General features: G+C 39.7%; 2 protein-coding genes across 6 annotated transcripts; both read left to right on the plus strand.

The window, feature by feature from the left end:
- Positions 1-524: 524 nt before the first annotated feature.
- On the plus strand, positions 525-3,076 carry LOC147313556 (potassium voltage-gated channel subfamily V member 2-like). Its single transcript, XM_086262949.1, has 2 exons — positions 525-1,790; positions 2,795-3,076. Exons 1-2 carry the CDS (start codon positions 525-527, stop codon positions 3,074-3,076), a joined length of 1,548 nt encoding a protein of 515 aa, XP_086119075.1.
- A 3,633-nt stretch (positions 3,077-6,709) lies between these two features.
- On the plus strand, positions 6,710-13,243 carry LOC147313557 (N-acetyllactosaminide beta-1,3-N-acetylglucosaminyltransferase 3-like). 5 transcript variants are annotated; one of them, XM_086263206.1, is made up of 4 exons: positions 6,764-6,821; positions 9,629-9,717; positions 10,021-10,153; positions 10,810-13,243. In XM_086263206.1, exon 4 carries the CDS (start codon positions 10,820-10,822, stop codon positions 11,960-11,962), a length of 1,143 nt encoding a protein of 380 aa, XP_086119332.1. In that variant the 5' UTR covers positions 6,764-6,821; positions 9,629-9,717; positions 10,021-10,153; positions 10,810-10,819; the 3' UTR covers positions 11,963-13,243. The 5 variants fall into 5 exon arrangements, with proteins under 5 accessions (XP_086119330.1, XP_086119331.1, XP_086119332.1 ...); XM_086263204.1 differs by lacking the exon at positions 10,021-10,153 and having other exon boundaries at positions 6,710-6,821; XM_086263205.1 differs by lacking the exon at positions 10,021-10,153 and having other exon boundaries at positions 6,750-6,821; positions 9,606-9,717.
- The last annotated feature ends 1,879 nt before the right edge of the window (positions 13,244-15,122 follow it).

The raw sequence follows: 15,122 nt of genomic DNA on the forward strand, positions 1-15,122 counted from the left end.
AGTGGTGCAGTGTTTAGTATTGTTGTCTACACGTCAAGGAGGTTCTGGTTTTACACTTCCTGGTTGGCTGAGGCCTTACTGCGTGAGGTTTGCTTGTTTTCCCCGTACCTGCGTAGGTTCAAAATCCTTAAAGCAACTTTGTTTACTAATCCTGCCCTCCATGCCCCTCCCACCTAAATATACAACTACTTAAAGGCACCTGGAAAGGTCCCAATGAGATTAAATGGATAAAATCCCTGCTGCTTGTCCTGATCTTCTGGTCGTAAAGTCCAATGTGTTGTCTTTGCTGTAACAAACAGAGGAAATTCCTTCTGTCCCCTAACTTCCAGGAGTCACCATATCAGCCACAGCTGAGCCATCAAACAGGAAAACCCCGTTTTCCCTGGGATGTCAGAAGTGGCTGCAGGATCAGATATTCGTGGATTTACCATGTGTTGATTACATCCCTTTCTCAGAGTCTTTCTTTTAATGGTTGTTTTCCTCTTTCTGTTCTGTTGCATTTCCTGTCTTGGACCACAGCTGATATGGCTTGCTCAGAGAACGCTCAGCTGCAAACATGTTTGCAGAGCTCCTGCTATAGTGTCAGCTCTCTCTCAAAGTGCACAAAGGGTAATAAAACATTCCCATTTTCTCAGGAAAAAACAGCCAAAGCGTGGAGCTCACTGAAGAATCTGGACTATCCTGGGATTAAAGATGACTGCCCTAAAGGTGAGAAGACACCCAAACCCCAGCAAAACATGAACTTAAATGTAGGAGGGAAAGTGTTTTACATTCCAAGAATGTGTGCAGTTAGATATCCTAACACTCGAATAGGTTCCTTAGCTCTCTGCCGGGACCAGGCAAAACTCCTCACCCTCTGTGATGACTACTCTGTGTGCAGCAACGAGTTCTTCTTTGACCGGGATCCTGCCTTCTTTCACCACATCTGCCATTTCTATGCAACCGGAGTGCTTTGGATCATAGTGGAAATGTGTCCCATCAGCTTTGAGGAAGAAATTGCATACTGGGGCCTGAGCCTGAAGGACACACAGCTCTGCTGTTGGATGGTGTTTCAGGAGAAGGTAGATGAGTTGAAGGAGAACCTGGAGGTGGAAAGAGAACTAATGGCTGAGGTCGAGGTAAAGTACAATGATGATTATTTCAAGGACATGATGTTTGGGAACGTTCGGATGACTATGTGGAACATTGTGGAGAATCCGTACTCGTCAACTCTTGCGAAGACTTTCACTCTGCTCTCTAACCTTTTCGTGCTCTTGTCCATCGCTTCAATGTGTCTCAACACTGTGGAAGAACTACAGTCGTACAGAATCGATGACAAAACCTACATGGAGTGGGGAGAGATCGTCACCATTGTGTTCTTCACCTTTGAGTATTTGATTCGTCTCATCACCACTCCTGACATTGTATTATTTTTGAAGAGCGGACTTAACTTTGTGGACATGGTTTCAGTCATGCCTTATTTTGTCCAGATCATCTTTGAAGCCTTTACTGACTCCGAGGATGTGAGTGCACAAGAAGACCTCAGGGCCATGGCCCGGGTCAGTAAGCTCAGCCACGTCCTCAAAATTGTCAAGTTGCTGCGGATCTTTCGGATTTTGAAGCTAGCCCGCCACTCGACCGGCATGAGGGCCTTTGCATTTACTCTGCGGAGGTGCTACCAGGAGGCCTATTGCATTTTTCTCTTTATCGCCTTGGGAATCTTCACATTCTCTGCTCTTCTGCATTCAGCAGAAAGGGAAACCGAAGGCTCTCCCATCAGCAGTATCCCGTACGCCTGGTGGTGGGCAGCAGTAAGTATCACTGTCTGTAGCTATAAACTCCACATCTCCACGTCTGCCTTTGACTTTTTCTTTCTAAGCAAACATCTGCCTATTATGTGCGCTAATAAAAGGAAGGTTCAACACCAGCCGGCCAGGCTTCTACCTTTCTACCTTTAAAAACCCGCCTTCCAGCCAAATGGCTTTTAGCTAGGCTTTAGCTTCAGCCAAGTGGAAGCTAAATTGGCTAGTCATTCATATGTAAATTAGGTTGTTATCTGGGAATTCTGGAGGGGAGTGGGGGTGTGTGAATGAGGGGGTGGGGGAGCTGCTAAAAGCTGTGAACTTCCTTTTGTGTTCGTCTTGATGCATTCTCAATCATCCAGGGAAATAAATCTCCAAAAGTCACCAACTTGGAGTGTTTCAGTTTGCCATCTTAGGGAGAAATCAACAGACATGGGTGTATGTCCTTTGTTGCTGAGATTTATTGATAAAAACAGTACAAAAAACCAACCATTTGTACACATATTTACAAATAATAATAAAAAGTGAGTGAGTACATTTCAACATTTTCAGCAAAAAACTAAATTCTTCTCAGCATTTTTTTAGTCTATTTGCATAAATTTCTTAAATGTCATTTCATGAAAGGCAAACCCTGCCCAAACTGTTTTCTCATAAAGAATTAGAAGATGGCAATCCTAACACTGGTCAACGGAAGTGGTCTGCTGTCTGTGCTTTTTCTTAAGTATTTTGACACCTGCTAGAGCCACAAAGAGGCTAGGGTGTAGGTTTTGATGGAAGAAGCAGCATGATTGTACAGAACTGTCCAATAAAGTTACACATTTTAATGTTTATACTTGCACTGCAGACTTCAGATAATGTCTTTGTGTTGCTTTTGAAGTGAAATTAAACAAGTAAGTGTCGATTCAGCAGACATTTTCAAGGCCAGCTGTACTACTTGTTAGTGTAAACTTTTAATTCATTCTTAGAATCAAAAATAACTCTGATAGGATTTTGTTTCCCCTTTTCTCTCTCAGGTCAGTATCTCCACTGTGGGCTACGGGGATGTGGTTCCTGTAACTATCCTGGGCCGCATCGTGGCCTTTGGATGCATTACTTTTGGGATAATCCTCAACGGCATGCCGATTTCTTTCCTGTTTAACAAGTTCTCTGATTACTACAGCAAACTAAAGACCCAAGCTTACAATTCTACCTCAGTCCAGCGCCGCTTTCAGCTTAAGAAGAGACTCAAGCGTAAAATGGATGCATGGTTCCATCCCTTTGAAGAAGATGACACCACAGCCCAATCCCCATGCTAAGTGCATCTCATACATGACCACTGTGTACTGTGAACGTGCTGCAGCCTCAAGCTGCCTTCAAAAGTTAAAATGTGGTGCAAAAAAATTAAACCTAGCACATGTGAACGAGGGCAGGAAGAGGAAGTGGAAAGTTTCTTTGTACTGATGCAATTTCAGGCCTGGTAGTTTCACAACTACCACATGCACCACTGTTTCTTTTTCATTTTGTATGTATCTTGTATGTAAGTAATTCATGCGATTGAAAAGGAGCCTGGATGTCCAACCCAGGTATTTTAACCTCAGGTGAATCCATCGTGATGCTTATCTTCCACCTGACACCAGTGAATTATAAATAATGAATGCCTGCCAATGACACCTTCTTTTTTAAGTATGTGTCACATGCGACTGCGACATACCAAGCAGGGCTAAAAGGGGTTTCTGGTTACCATATAGGTTACACTGTAGATTTCCCGCTAAAGCAAAATTGTACTAAGGAATAACGACCTTGACACGATGTTTTGGTGAAGGTCAAATCAAACGTTTCTGGATAAAATGTGAGCAGGTTTTGACATGTGCCAAGAGGAAAATGTATTCTCTCTGTTCCCAAATGACTTGGGATTAATAAAAACAAATGAATACAACAAAACTTGCATCTATTATGTTGCAGTATGTTAGCCTCAAAGGTTAAGTAATAAATTACCAACAATTTTTAAAAACTGTCCTTAAAATAGATGTTTATTGAAAGAGAGTTGCATTTTCTGTGCATTTTCTTTACACTCATGTCACTGCTTGATGCCTGATAAAAGAAAATGTTTATATGGCCTTATCTGAGCTCTGTACCAGGAAAATAAAAGGTCATTTTCACATTTAATGTCTGGGGGGAGGACTTCACAACAGTTCCTGTCATTAGACTGGTGCTCCCAGTTCTTAACAGTGTTTACTGTAAACATTTCTATATGTTACTTTTATTTTGCCTTGTGTGTCCTGTGGAAATTCCATTTTTTTTAAAGTCTTGATGCATGCTCAATCATAGCAAGTAAAATAGTAAAAGATATAACAGCAATGGGCTGTGAGATCAGTTTCAAATGCGTCCTAGCTGTTCCCGTACTCCTGACACACAAGGGATCACTAAAGTGCTTAGGCAGCAGTTGTCCTTCTCTCCTGGATACCTTGGAGCTTTCTTTTTGCCAAAGCTGGGAAGGCTTTGACAAATGTTCAGCTGGGCCTACTCAGGGCCTTCTTGATGTGATGTTCTTCTGCTTTCCTGGCCACTCGGTCTGTGGGGATGTAATTTGCTCTGTGTTGTAGTGTCCTGATGACACCCAGTTTATGCTCCAATGGATGATGAGAGTCAGACTGATTACACTGATCCATGTGTGTTTACAGAACACAACACCTTCTCAAAAAAATCCAAGGTGTTCTGGATATGGTGTTTAGAGCTGCCTGCTAACGGATTGAGGATTGAAGCCAGAAACATTGACATGTTATAGGGGACCGAGTTGATGATACAGACAATTGGTCTGTATGTAATTGGGGAGATTTAAAGTTGATACTTGCCCATTATATTTAAATGACTTTGATAGTCTGCTGTAGGGGTAGACCCCACTATTCCATAAGATATCACTTCATTTGGTGGAGTGCGCTGTTTAGTATACAGGTCCGAATTCTCCAGCAGGTATTCACCCGAGTTGACATCTGGTGACTAAAAAGCTGCATATCACCTTACAGCCACATATTTTTCCAGATTCGTAGTCAACTGAGCTGTGCATGGTTTCAGTCTTTAAAAGAGATTACACAGCATATTACATCAGGTATTGCAAACTCACACAGAGCATAATACATTCAGTCCTAGCACTGGTGACTTTTTAATCCATATTTCACAGTGAAATGCAGTTAGTCTGGTAAGATTAAGCTTTAGATTCTTCCCCTTCCCTGTCTTTCTCTTTCATTTCTCCAAATTGCTTTAGTGTCATGACAGCAGAAACTATAACCGCATTTATATTTCCATATACTACAGCAGTATTTTTATGCTATGCTTAACTCAGCACTTTTAACCCTTGACTAAAAAAAAATCCCAAGGCCGATGGCAACTAAACCTTGAGGTTCACGTTCTATGTTTAGTTGTTAAGCTTCACGTAAACATGTACATTTCAGTGTAAATATGAACTGAAATATTTGTAATTTTTTCACCCAAGTGCTAAAGGTTGAACACGCGAGGCAAACATGCTCGATCAATTCAAAATTGCAAAATTATTCAATTAAAAATCATTCAACGTGTGGGGATAGCAAAGTAGGACAGCCTCTGGGATTAAACATAAACTTGAAGGGGAACTTGGGATCAGGTGTTTTCTGTCAGGAATCAGCAGGGAGTGCGAACACTTTTAGTATTCAACTCTTGAAGATGTTTGACTTATCATTGTTGATGCTTGGCAGCGTGGAAAATGAGTTTTAAAATGTACAAAAGGTCCTTGAAAGCGTTTGGAGTCCTTCTAGCCCCGGTCAAAAAACTGTGTGCAAAATAGAGGAAATTTAAGACCATGAGCGCTTAAACAACGAAGGTCACTGGAAGAGTAATAATGGTCATGGCAGCACTCCAACGAGGAAGAACAGGCTTTCAGAAAGAACTTCCTTTTATTTTGGTTGAAATTTACACAGAAGCATGCCTGAAAAGTGTTGTATAGACAGAAAAAACCAAAACAGAAAGATGAAGAAATATTTTCACGATAAATCCGAAAGGGATTAAAAAGCTTTTGAAGACAAAGTGCAGGGAAATATTTAAATCTCAAGGCCAAGCCCTTAAAAGCATTTTACCATCCACATGAGTTAAGGTCTTCTTGTTTTACTGTGGTGATATTTAGCTGTGTCCTACAGCGAAGTACTGTCTCTACAGATACGACTAACCCTGCAAGTAGAGTTTTAACTATATTAAGTGTCCCATTTCAAATTCAAATTCAAATCAAATTCAAATTTTATTTGTCACACACACACACAGCCATACACAGTATGACATGGGGGTGGGGTGGGGGGGGGGGGGTGGGGTGAAATGCTTGTAGCTGTGCAATGCCCGACCATTTGGTTGAAAAGGAAGCTCAAATCTTTAACTGGATAATGTGATCTTTCATAAATTCTGCTAAAGGATTTCCTTAGACTGCGTTGTGTAAAATGCTACTAGTGGATGTATAAATGGTGAATACCTCAATCACCCAAGCACTTTTTCTAAGTACTTTCTATCAAACATCCACACGCATTCAAAATCCAGTGGATTCAGTATCTTATCCAAGGATACTTTAACATGCAGACCAGAGCAGCCAGGAATTAAACCACCAACCTTCTGATTAGTTGATGACGTGCTCCACCTCCTACAGCTACAGCTAACCTAATAGGGAATAACCTTTACTTTTAAGGTTTTATTATTAGGTAATCATAGTACATTTTATTTAAGCAGCGTCTTAATGATATTGTAATACTTATACTTCATTTAAAGTATTATAATATCATATATCCTATAATAATCACAAGTAATATTATTTCTATAGATATTTGTTATTAATCAACAGTCAAAGTAATTGAAATTGTGAAAGAAAATAGTCATAGCGGGATGATCGCAGATCGTTACCGACAGGCAATAGATGAGGAGATGACGCACGGGGCGGACAGAACAACGCCCTGCAGTGCAGGGACCTGAGCTTTTCAGCCACCGGATTCTGGATTCACTATTAGTCTGACTTCACTACAGACACAGGAGAGGGGCGATCTTCTTAAACTTGTAAGTACTGTACACAGCAGCTTCGCGAAGTGCTGTCTCTGTGCCCGTGCGCGTCCTCGAATAAAGTTTCCGTAAAGTAACGGGATCTGGCATAGGGAGCATCACATGTTTAGTTTGTACTCGGCGTAATTGGGATATATTACTGGCTATAATAACACAGTTTCCTGAGAAATTACGCATAGACGACAAATGCTGTTTAAAAAAAAATTTTTTTTGGAGTGTCGCTTTGTAAAATCTCTTATTTTATGAATCTTAACTGTCCCCTAGATTAGTTTACAATAGTTTAGGCATGACTCGCTATATGAGAACTCGACGAAAGCTAAAGATAAATGTCTTCTGATGCTTCAGCCATGCGCGACGTGTTACTTTGCTTACTCTGCTTACTTTGGCTTCCACAAACTCTGTCTGGTTTGTGGAAGCCAAAGGAATTTAAAAATTCCTTTTACAAACTAATAATCGTCGCTTAAAGCTCGACTATTGTCCATTCAACAATATGACACTATGTAAAAAAAAAAATCAAAAATCAAAAAATGGACTTAAATGTTCACCAATGCTTCTTTTAATCTCCCGATGGTTTATAAAAATTACATTTGTTTAATACGCCTTCTGTGTGATGGAGCTGGCAGATATTAACTAAATACTAAATGGCACCATCTTAAAACAAACTGGAGAACACAGACAACAAAGACCAAACAACAAAAATAAAATATAATATTTGGCAAAAAGATTACAGCCTGTGGCTACTGATGCTTTGATGACAATACACTATGAAAGGATTTAATAAGAAATATATATAATAACCATCGGACTTGCAGATTAAAAAGTAAATAGGCATATCTTCTAAATCTCTTCAAATGACTGTTGTACCTGGACATGTTCAAGACTGAAAGGAGCTCTCATTGTCTGAAAGTAGAAACACCACAAAGTAAAAACCACATTAAAAGTGAAAGTCTTAACCAGACAAGTGTACTTAAAACCTGTGCAATCATTCTCTACCTTGTCCAGAAGACTAATTTGACTGCTGTTTATCATTTTGCTTTTTACAAAACTAGCCTTCTGTATTCGTGAGTCTGCACAGTATGTAACTGGTTAACAATTATCCTTTGTATTGTAACAGGAAATTGAAATAAGCATAGAAATATTCAGCGATCCTAGTAAATAACACTTTCACACACAGCAAAAATAATTTTAAAATAGGCCTATATGTTATTCATCTTTTTAATTGTTTTTGATGTCGTGGCTGTCACAAATCAAATACTCACGACACTGTGCAGTTAACTTCCGTTTTCCAGTCCATTTTTGTGGAATCCAAAGCTAAGCCCATTGTTCCTGACTTTACCCTGATGTTGTGCCAACTACACAAAAATCACGCAAAACAAAAGAGTGTCACGATCCTGGGTCTTAGGACCCAGTGTTTTGAGTTTTAGTTCATTTTGATGTTTATAGTATGTTTAGCTCATTAGGCCTCCTATGTTGATTTGCTTATTAGTTCCCCCTTGTGTTTCAACCCATGTTAAGTCTCCCCTGCCCTTCATGTCTCTCTGTGCCCCCTCTGTTCTGTTTATGGTGTGTCTTTGCATGTTTGAGTTTCTTGTTTTCTGTCACCCTGCATTGTGCATTATGTTCTCATGGTTGGTCTTTTGTTACTCCCTCTAGTCTAGTCTCTTGTGTTCAAAGCTGAGTATTTCCCTCTGTGTATTTTGGTTCTTAGACCTCTGCCTTATGGTTTGTCTCTGTTTCTTAGTTGCTGTCTCCACTGTGTCTAGTTCGCGTCTCTGTGTGATACTTCCTGTTTTACTTTGAAGGTCCATGCCTCATGTGAGTGTTTCTAGTTTTGCGTCTCTGTCTCGTCCAGTCCTGATTTCTCCCAGCTGTGCCCTCCTTCTGTGTCTCATTCCCTCGTTATCCCTCTGTGTATTTAAGCCCTGTGTTTCTCTTTGTCAGTGTCGTAGTCTCCATCATAGCTGTGTGATTTTTCCCTGTGGCTCTTTGTGCTTTAGTTTTCTCAGTTTAGTTTATTTTGTATTGTTTTTCGTGTCCCACTTCACGCCAGCAATAAAGCTGTGTTTTTTGAGTTTACCTTTTGTCTCTGTGAGTTTGCGTTTGGGTCCTCTCCTGCCTGCCACACAGCCGAAACATGACAAAGAGGAAGAAAACTAGTAACAGTTAAAATGGTCAACACTGAAAATTCTGCTTTAACCTCCTAAGACCCGAACTCTTCCACGACATGCATTTTTAATTTCTCCTTGATATTTGGGCATGTTGAGGCCCAATTAATGTAAAAACAAAGAATTACCAGATTTTTTTTAAAAGAAAAATAAGAGCCACATATGAGGATATTTGTTTAAAATTTTGATAGAACAGTAGCAATATAATGTCCTTGTAAGTAGAAATCAGGCCCATGTTGAGCAAAATTGAGTATTTTGGTCTAAATAACCCAAAATGTGATGTCCACATATGTGGACACCAGGTCCTAGGAGGTTAATAACAACATAAAGCAATCTGCCGCAGCTGTCCTACCGCACTAACATGCTTAAGGATTGCTGAACACTGTTACACTGCACATTTTGAGTTTTATTGCTGTCAGATTTGCATTTAAAAAACACACAAAAGCCTGTGTGGACCGGGAACTTCCTTTTCTTTCTTTCTTTTCCCCCCCTTAATGCTTCTTTCAGAATGACTGTGTGGTTTTATTACTCAATGTCAGAAACCGCCTATGTAACATATTCCATCCATTCTGAGGACACAAAACAACATTTGATTTATTTTTATTTTGTGTGACAGCATCCTGTGTGTGGATTTTTCAGGCACATGTCCAGCTGCTTCATGTCTGCTCTGAAGCTCGGTCTCCTCACTCCTGCTGGCTTGTCACTCTGAGAGTCATGTCGTGGTGCAGGTGAGTTTGCATTCCTGTTGCCCAAGTGTTTTTGTATGTTTTTTCGTGGGAGGGTGTTGCCTTCATTTCAAATTAAAACCAAAATGTTAGTTTTGCATAAGTGTTAAGCCACAGCCCATGAGGTGTCAGGGCTACAGCAAAGAATTTGATAATTAAAATGATGCTTCAGTCTTTTGCAAAACAAACATCAACTGTACTGTAAAAAGGATGTGTGAAAAACATATGCTGTTACATGCGTGTCGCATTTTGTGTGCATGCACAAATATTTTCAACACAACACATGTTCTGTTTAATTTAAAACAGGAAGATGAATGCTTTGAATGGTCAACCCATGTGCACCACACGGTCTACCATTAAGGCACCAGCATTAGCTCTGTTGGAAGGAATATAACACCCATTGCTGCATTTTAAGCTGTTTGAGGATTGATTTTAACAGGTGAAACCTCAGTGTAGATCTCAGCCTGCAAACACGATCACACCAAAGTGACACAACCCTTACTGATACAGTATCACATTACAAGACAAGACAAAGGTAACATTATAATAAGGCCCATTGTAACGATCACTGAGCTAACACTGGTACGTGATCATTCTAGAGTTAAAGTGCACTCTGTCCTCATGTTTCAGGAAATCACAAGTTTACTCTTAAAACCACATTCAGAGCAAAGGATCATATTCTGAAAAATAATTTCACCTTATGCCTATGCCACAGATATAGAGAGCAATTGTAACATACAAACAAGTCAACAAGTGTTTTAAAAACCACTGTATTGTTAGCTAATAAAGGGAACATAGGTTTATGTTCAGCAATACTCTGACAAAACAAATTGCAAGTTCCCTGCAAGTTATGCCCTTGTCAGTGCAATGTATGCTGCAGTTGCGGGTTTAACCACATCACCCTAAAGGAACTTTCAAGAAGAATGCGAGGGTCTTATGCACTGCACAAGTAGTACGTAAATCTATAAGGCTTTGGCTCACATCTTTGTGTTCACTGCATGCTTGTACTCGCTTCTAATCAATAACTTCCTCAATAAGTTAGTCTAGTTTCATTCTGATCTTAATTAATCTCTGTCTTTTGTCTTGTCGCTACAGAGTTTTGAAGATGAAAACCATCAGGGCAAGAAATGTATTGATGGTGGTAGCACTCGGGCTTTTGCTCCTTCACCTTTGCAAAGATTTTGTTGACCATAAAACTATAAGTTTCCACGTAGATGTTAGAGAGGACCACAGCCGACTGACGCAAAACACCAAAAACAGCACATATGTATTCTCATGGCCAAAATGTCAACAAAAAACATCTGCTGCCAACATCACTGAGTTCAACTCTTTGCCTAATTCTATCAAGGATTTCCTCTACTATCGCCACTGTCGCCACTTCCCCATGCTACTGGACATTCCGGACAAATGTGGAGGAGCTGATAAATCTGGAGAAGTCTTTCTTCTTCTGGTCATTAAAAGCTCTCCGGGGAACTATGAACGCAGAGAGGTGCTGCGCAAAACGTGGGGTGAAGAGAGGTTACACAACGGTGTGTGGATTCGACGGATCTTCATCTCAGGAACGACAGAGAGCGGGTTTGAGAAGGAAAGGCTGAACAAACTCCTGGAGCTGGAGCAACAGGAGCACAACGACATCCTCCAATGGGATTTCAGTGACACATTTTACAACCTTACATTGAAACAGATACTCTTCCTTGAATGGATGGAAAGGAACTGTCCCAATGCTCACTTCCTGTTGAATGGTGATGACGACGTCTTTGCCAACACAGACAACATGGTCGAGTATCTGCAAAGCCTCAAGGACAATGATGGAAGCCAGCACCTCTTTACTGGCCATCTGATCCAAAATGTTGGCCCTATTAGATCACCAAACAGCAAGTACTATATTCCTGTTCAGGTGCAGGAGTCAAACTCATACCCTCCTTATTGTGGTGGCGGGGGCTTCCTCCTCTCTGGCTATACAGCTTCAGTCATTTACAATATGTCCCAGTCTATTACCATTCTTCCCATTGATGATGTTTACATGGGGATGTGTCTGGCCAAGGCAGGACTTGGCCCCACTTCTCACATGGGCGTCAAGACAGCAGGACAACACGTTCCATCCCACAGTTTAGACCAATACCATCCTTGCTTTTATAAAGAGGTTTTACTTGTGCACAGATTCCTTCCAGCTCAGATGTATCTAATGTGGCACAGAGTACATGATCCAAATCTAAGATGTGGTCTCTCCAGCCAAAAACATTTGTAGCACCAAACTTTAACTTCTAGGCAATAATAGAGCTTAGTGATGTTCCGGTTCCTCCTGCTTCCAGCTCAAATGAACATGTAAGTGTTTGTTTCACATACTGTAAAGAGAAAAAACTTTTGCTGGACAGAAGGGACTGGCACATACCTTAAATGAGTTGACAACATTTGAACAGGCAGGACTGGCTGTTGCGTTACAATACAATGCATTATATTTTGTCTTTGTCTCACCAAATCTTGTACCTTTCTTTACCAGATTGTCTAATATTACTTAATAGGTATACTGGTTGGATTGCTAGATTTTTCTTTTGCTTGAAATGCCCACTTACTGCACAGAAAGAATGAATGTGAATTTTAAGTAGCCATCAAGTGTAAAGTTACGCCTCATTTTGAGAATTCTCATTGGAAAATGAGTCCACATTTAAGGTCATTGGGTCTGATTTTCTATATTTTAGTATCACATAAAGTTCAGCATAGCTACAGCTGATACAGACTAATAAAGGCCATGTTTTAGTAGACAAAAGCTGCCAGCTAGAGTGCAGCCGTGTGTTAGCTACCTTGTCCTGAGATTAAGGACATGAAAAATGGCCAAGAATTGAAAAGTTGGCTCTATATTGCATAATTTACTGAATTTCCATCACGTAGAAAATGAGCCAGGTGTAAGGAGAGTTACCAAGTTAATGTTAGCTGCCTGTAAATCAAATGTGAATTTTAAGAGCTGATTGTAATATTTAATTCATACTTTCTGTTGGAGTTTTTCTGTATGTCGCGTGCCAGCCAGTGTGAAAATCATGAACAGATGACATATAATCAACCAATTCAAATGTAAAGCATTGCAGAGTACTATGGTTCATCTGTATGGGTCTTTTCATGCTACGATTGTATGGAGGAAAGTACATTTTGCGGGTTAAATTGGTTATAAGAGCTGGGTATTTATTTACAATAAAATACAGCAATGATATGAAAACATTTTATTTATGTATTGTTTTTCTGCACAAAGTTACAAAGTGCTTAAAATATACTGAGACTTCTCCAAAAATAAATACATACATTAAATAAAACAGGACAAATAACAATGCAATTCATCACCTAAAAAGAACGATTGAACTCATGTTTGAGTTGGTTTGATATTTTAAGTTCTACATTTGGTAAATTTTACACTGCAGTTTAATTGTACCTGTAAACTTCTGAACAATGCCCAGCTCTAGATCTGACGCTTGTGTTGCCGCAGATATCATCCAAAATAATTTCTCAGGGTTTCTTAAGAATAAAAGGTGTAATATATATATATATATATATATATATATATATATATATATATATTTTATATTCTTAATCCTCTTTGTTCTGTTAAGCCTTCTTTATTTTGTTTGTTTCAGCCTCAATATTTCTGTTACACAAAGGGATTTGTGCCTTACATCAGTGTTGCAGAACATAACAACTGGGTGTCGGTAAAAGCCGTTACAAGTAGTTGCCAGTAGGCAATCCAATGCAGGATCACTGTTTCATTAAGAATCAATATCTGTTGTTGCAGATTCAGTATGCTGAATCGAATATATGCACAAATGTTCAAATCTGTTTGGGTTTAATGCTGCTAAGTAAGGGGCTATATGTTGTACGGTTAAACAGCTTTAAATGGTAACTGTGAACTGCATACACTGGCAGTACACAATCGTTTTAAATAAGATGTACGCATAATTTCCTTGGACCTTTTTTGTTTGGGTGTACCTGCGCAAGACATTTTGGAGGATTATTTTGTAATAAACATTGGGATAAATATTTATAAGCTGCCTTGGATTTTGTTCATGTCTGTAAAAAAAATTGTTATATAATCCTAACCTTACTTAACACCAGGTGGAGGAATGTGAGGAGACTGTTTGGGTCCGTTTTAAATTCGTTAGGTTTTTTAAAAGATGTTAAGAATTAAATTAAGGGAGGATGAAAGCCAACATAACAGACAAAGCAACGCTAACTGAAAGCAACGCCTACAAGGCTTGTTTTTTTTCCCTCTCAGGGGAAGAGGTGGGCCGGCGGTTACTGTGCCCTTTTTTCGGTCTTTAACTCAGCACCTGCTTTGCATTGCCCAATCAGTGTTTGGTATTTAAGGATGTCTTTAATGGCAAATAGGTTACTTTAATAACTGTTCAAATAGTTACTTGCATTTTCTCGGGTAGACTGAAGAGGATAGCTGGTATTGCTAATCTGATTCAAACACTCTATGGAAATGACAGCATGGACAAGGACTTCCTTGTTGGGTAACTGCCTGCCTGTTTGCTGCCCCTCCAAATCTCATGTACCAGAAAATAGCAAGTTGTATAAAAGTCAATTGTCTGGAAAAAGTGTTAAAGTGTGTATCATTAACAAGAACTCTTTAGCATGTTCCAAAGGCAAAAATGCACCACATCAGCCATTTTTGAATGCCCAAATAGTCATACTTGCTAAGAAGCAAAACAAACCCTTTTTTAAAATTATTTTTTAACTTCCGTCACTTCCGAGATCTAACATTTGACTTGCGAGGTACGAAGAAACCACAATTTGTCACACAGCACTCCAGTCACACGCTGTGTCCCATCAGCATCTTTTCAGACTTGTATTTTATCAGTTCTGCTATGATCTGAATGTGTGCATTCGAACTTCTTCCTGCAGAAAGTAAGAACATGAGCAGCATTTCCCAACTGTTTCATGCATAGAAGTAAAACATGCATCAGCTGTCTGTGCAACAGCGAGAGCTTCACTTGCCACAGTGTTGATGAGGGTTTGCTAGGTGACTCCACCTCCAGGACATCTTTTCTATTTAAATATGGGGTGGCTCCTTTATTAGTCAGTGTTGAAGTCACTGTATCAGATAAATTTGTTTGCTCTGAGAAAATGGAGAGGTAGCATTTTGAAAATTCATTTGATTCCAGGTTATCTGTGGCTTCGAGTGCAGGACACACTGTACAATAATCAAAACATAATCAAAACATCAAAAGGCAACTGGAACATAAACCATTTGAACTCCTTGAATTGGAGTGTTTGTATGTCAGGAGGAAGCCTCACTCATCATCGGTACTAAACCCATGAGGGGGGCCTGGCAGCTGACCACGCCCCGTCACACATACTCCTTTGTACAATGTTTTTTTTTTTCTATCGCCACTATACTTGCACGTTGGAGTTCATTATCT

The sequence above is a fragment of the Aulonocara sp. 'chitande type north' Nkhata Bay genome, linkage group LG15 (assembly GCF_057382095.1).
Source record: "Aulonocara sp. 'chitande type north' Nkhata Bay isolate Kocher_YH1m ecotype deep benthic linkage group LG15, A_spYH_male_GT1.1, whole genome shotgun sequence".
NCBI classification, from domain to species: Eukaryota; Metazoa; Chordata; class Actinopteri; order Cichliformes; family Cichlidae; genus Aulonocara; species Aulonocara sp. 'chitande type north' Nkhata Bay.

Coding starts and splice junctions, on each gene's coding strand:
- LOC147313556 (XM_086262949.1), top strand. CDS start 525: ATGGCTTGCTCAGAGAACGCTCAGCTGCAAACATGTTTGCAGAGCTCC. Junction 1,791..2,794: donor ACGCCTGGTGGTGGGCAGCA/GTAAGTATCACT, acceptor TTTCTCTCTCAG/GTCAGTATCTCCACTGTGGG.
- LOC147313557 (XM_086263203.1), top strand. Junction 9,718..10,809: donor AGAGTCATGTCGTGGTGCAG/GTGAGTTTGCAT, acceptor TTGTCGCTACAG/AGTTTTGAAGATGAAAACCA.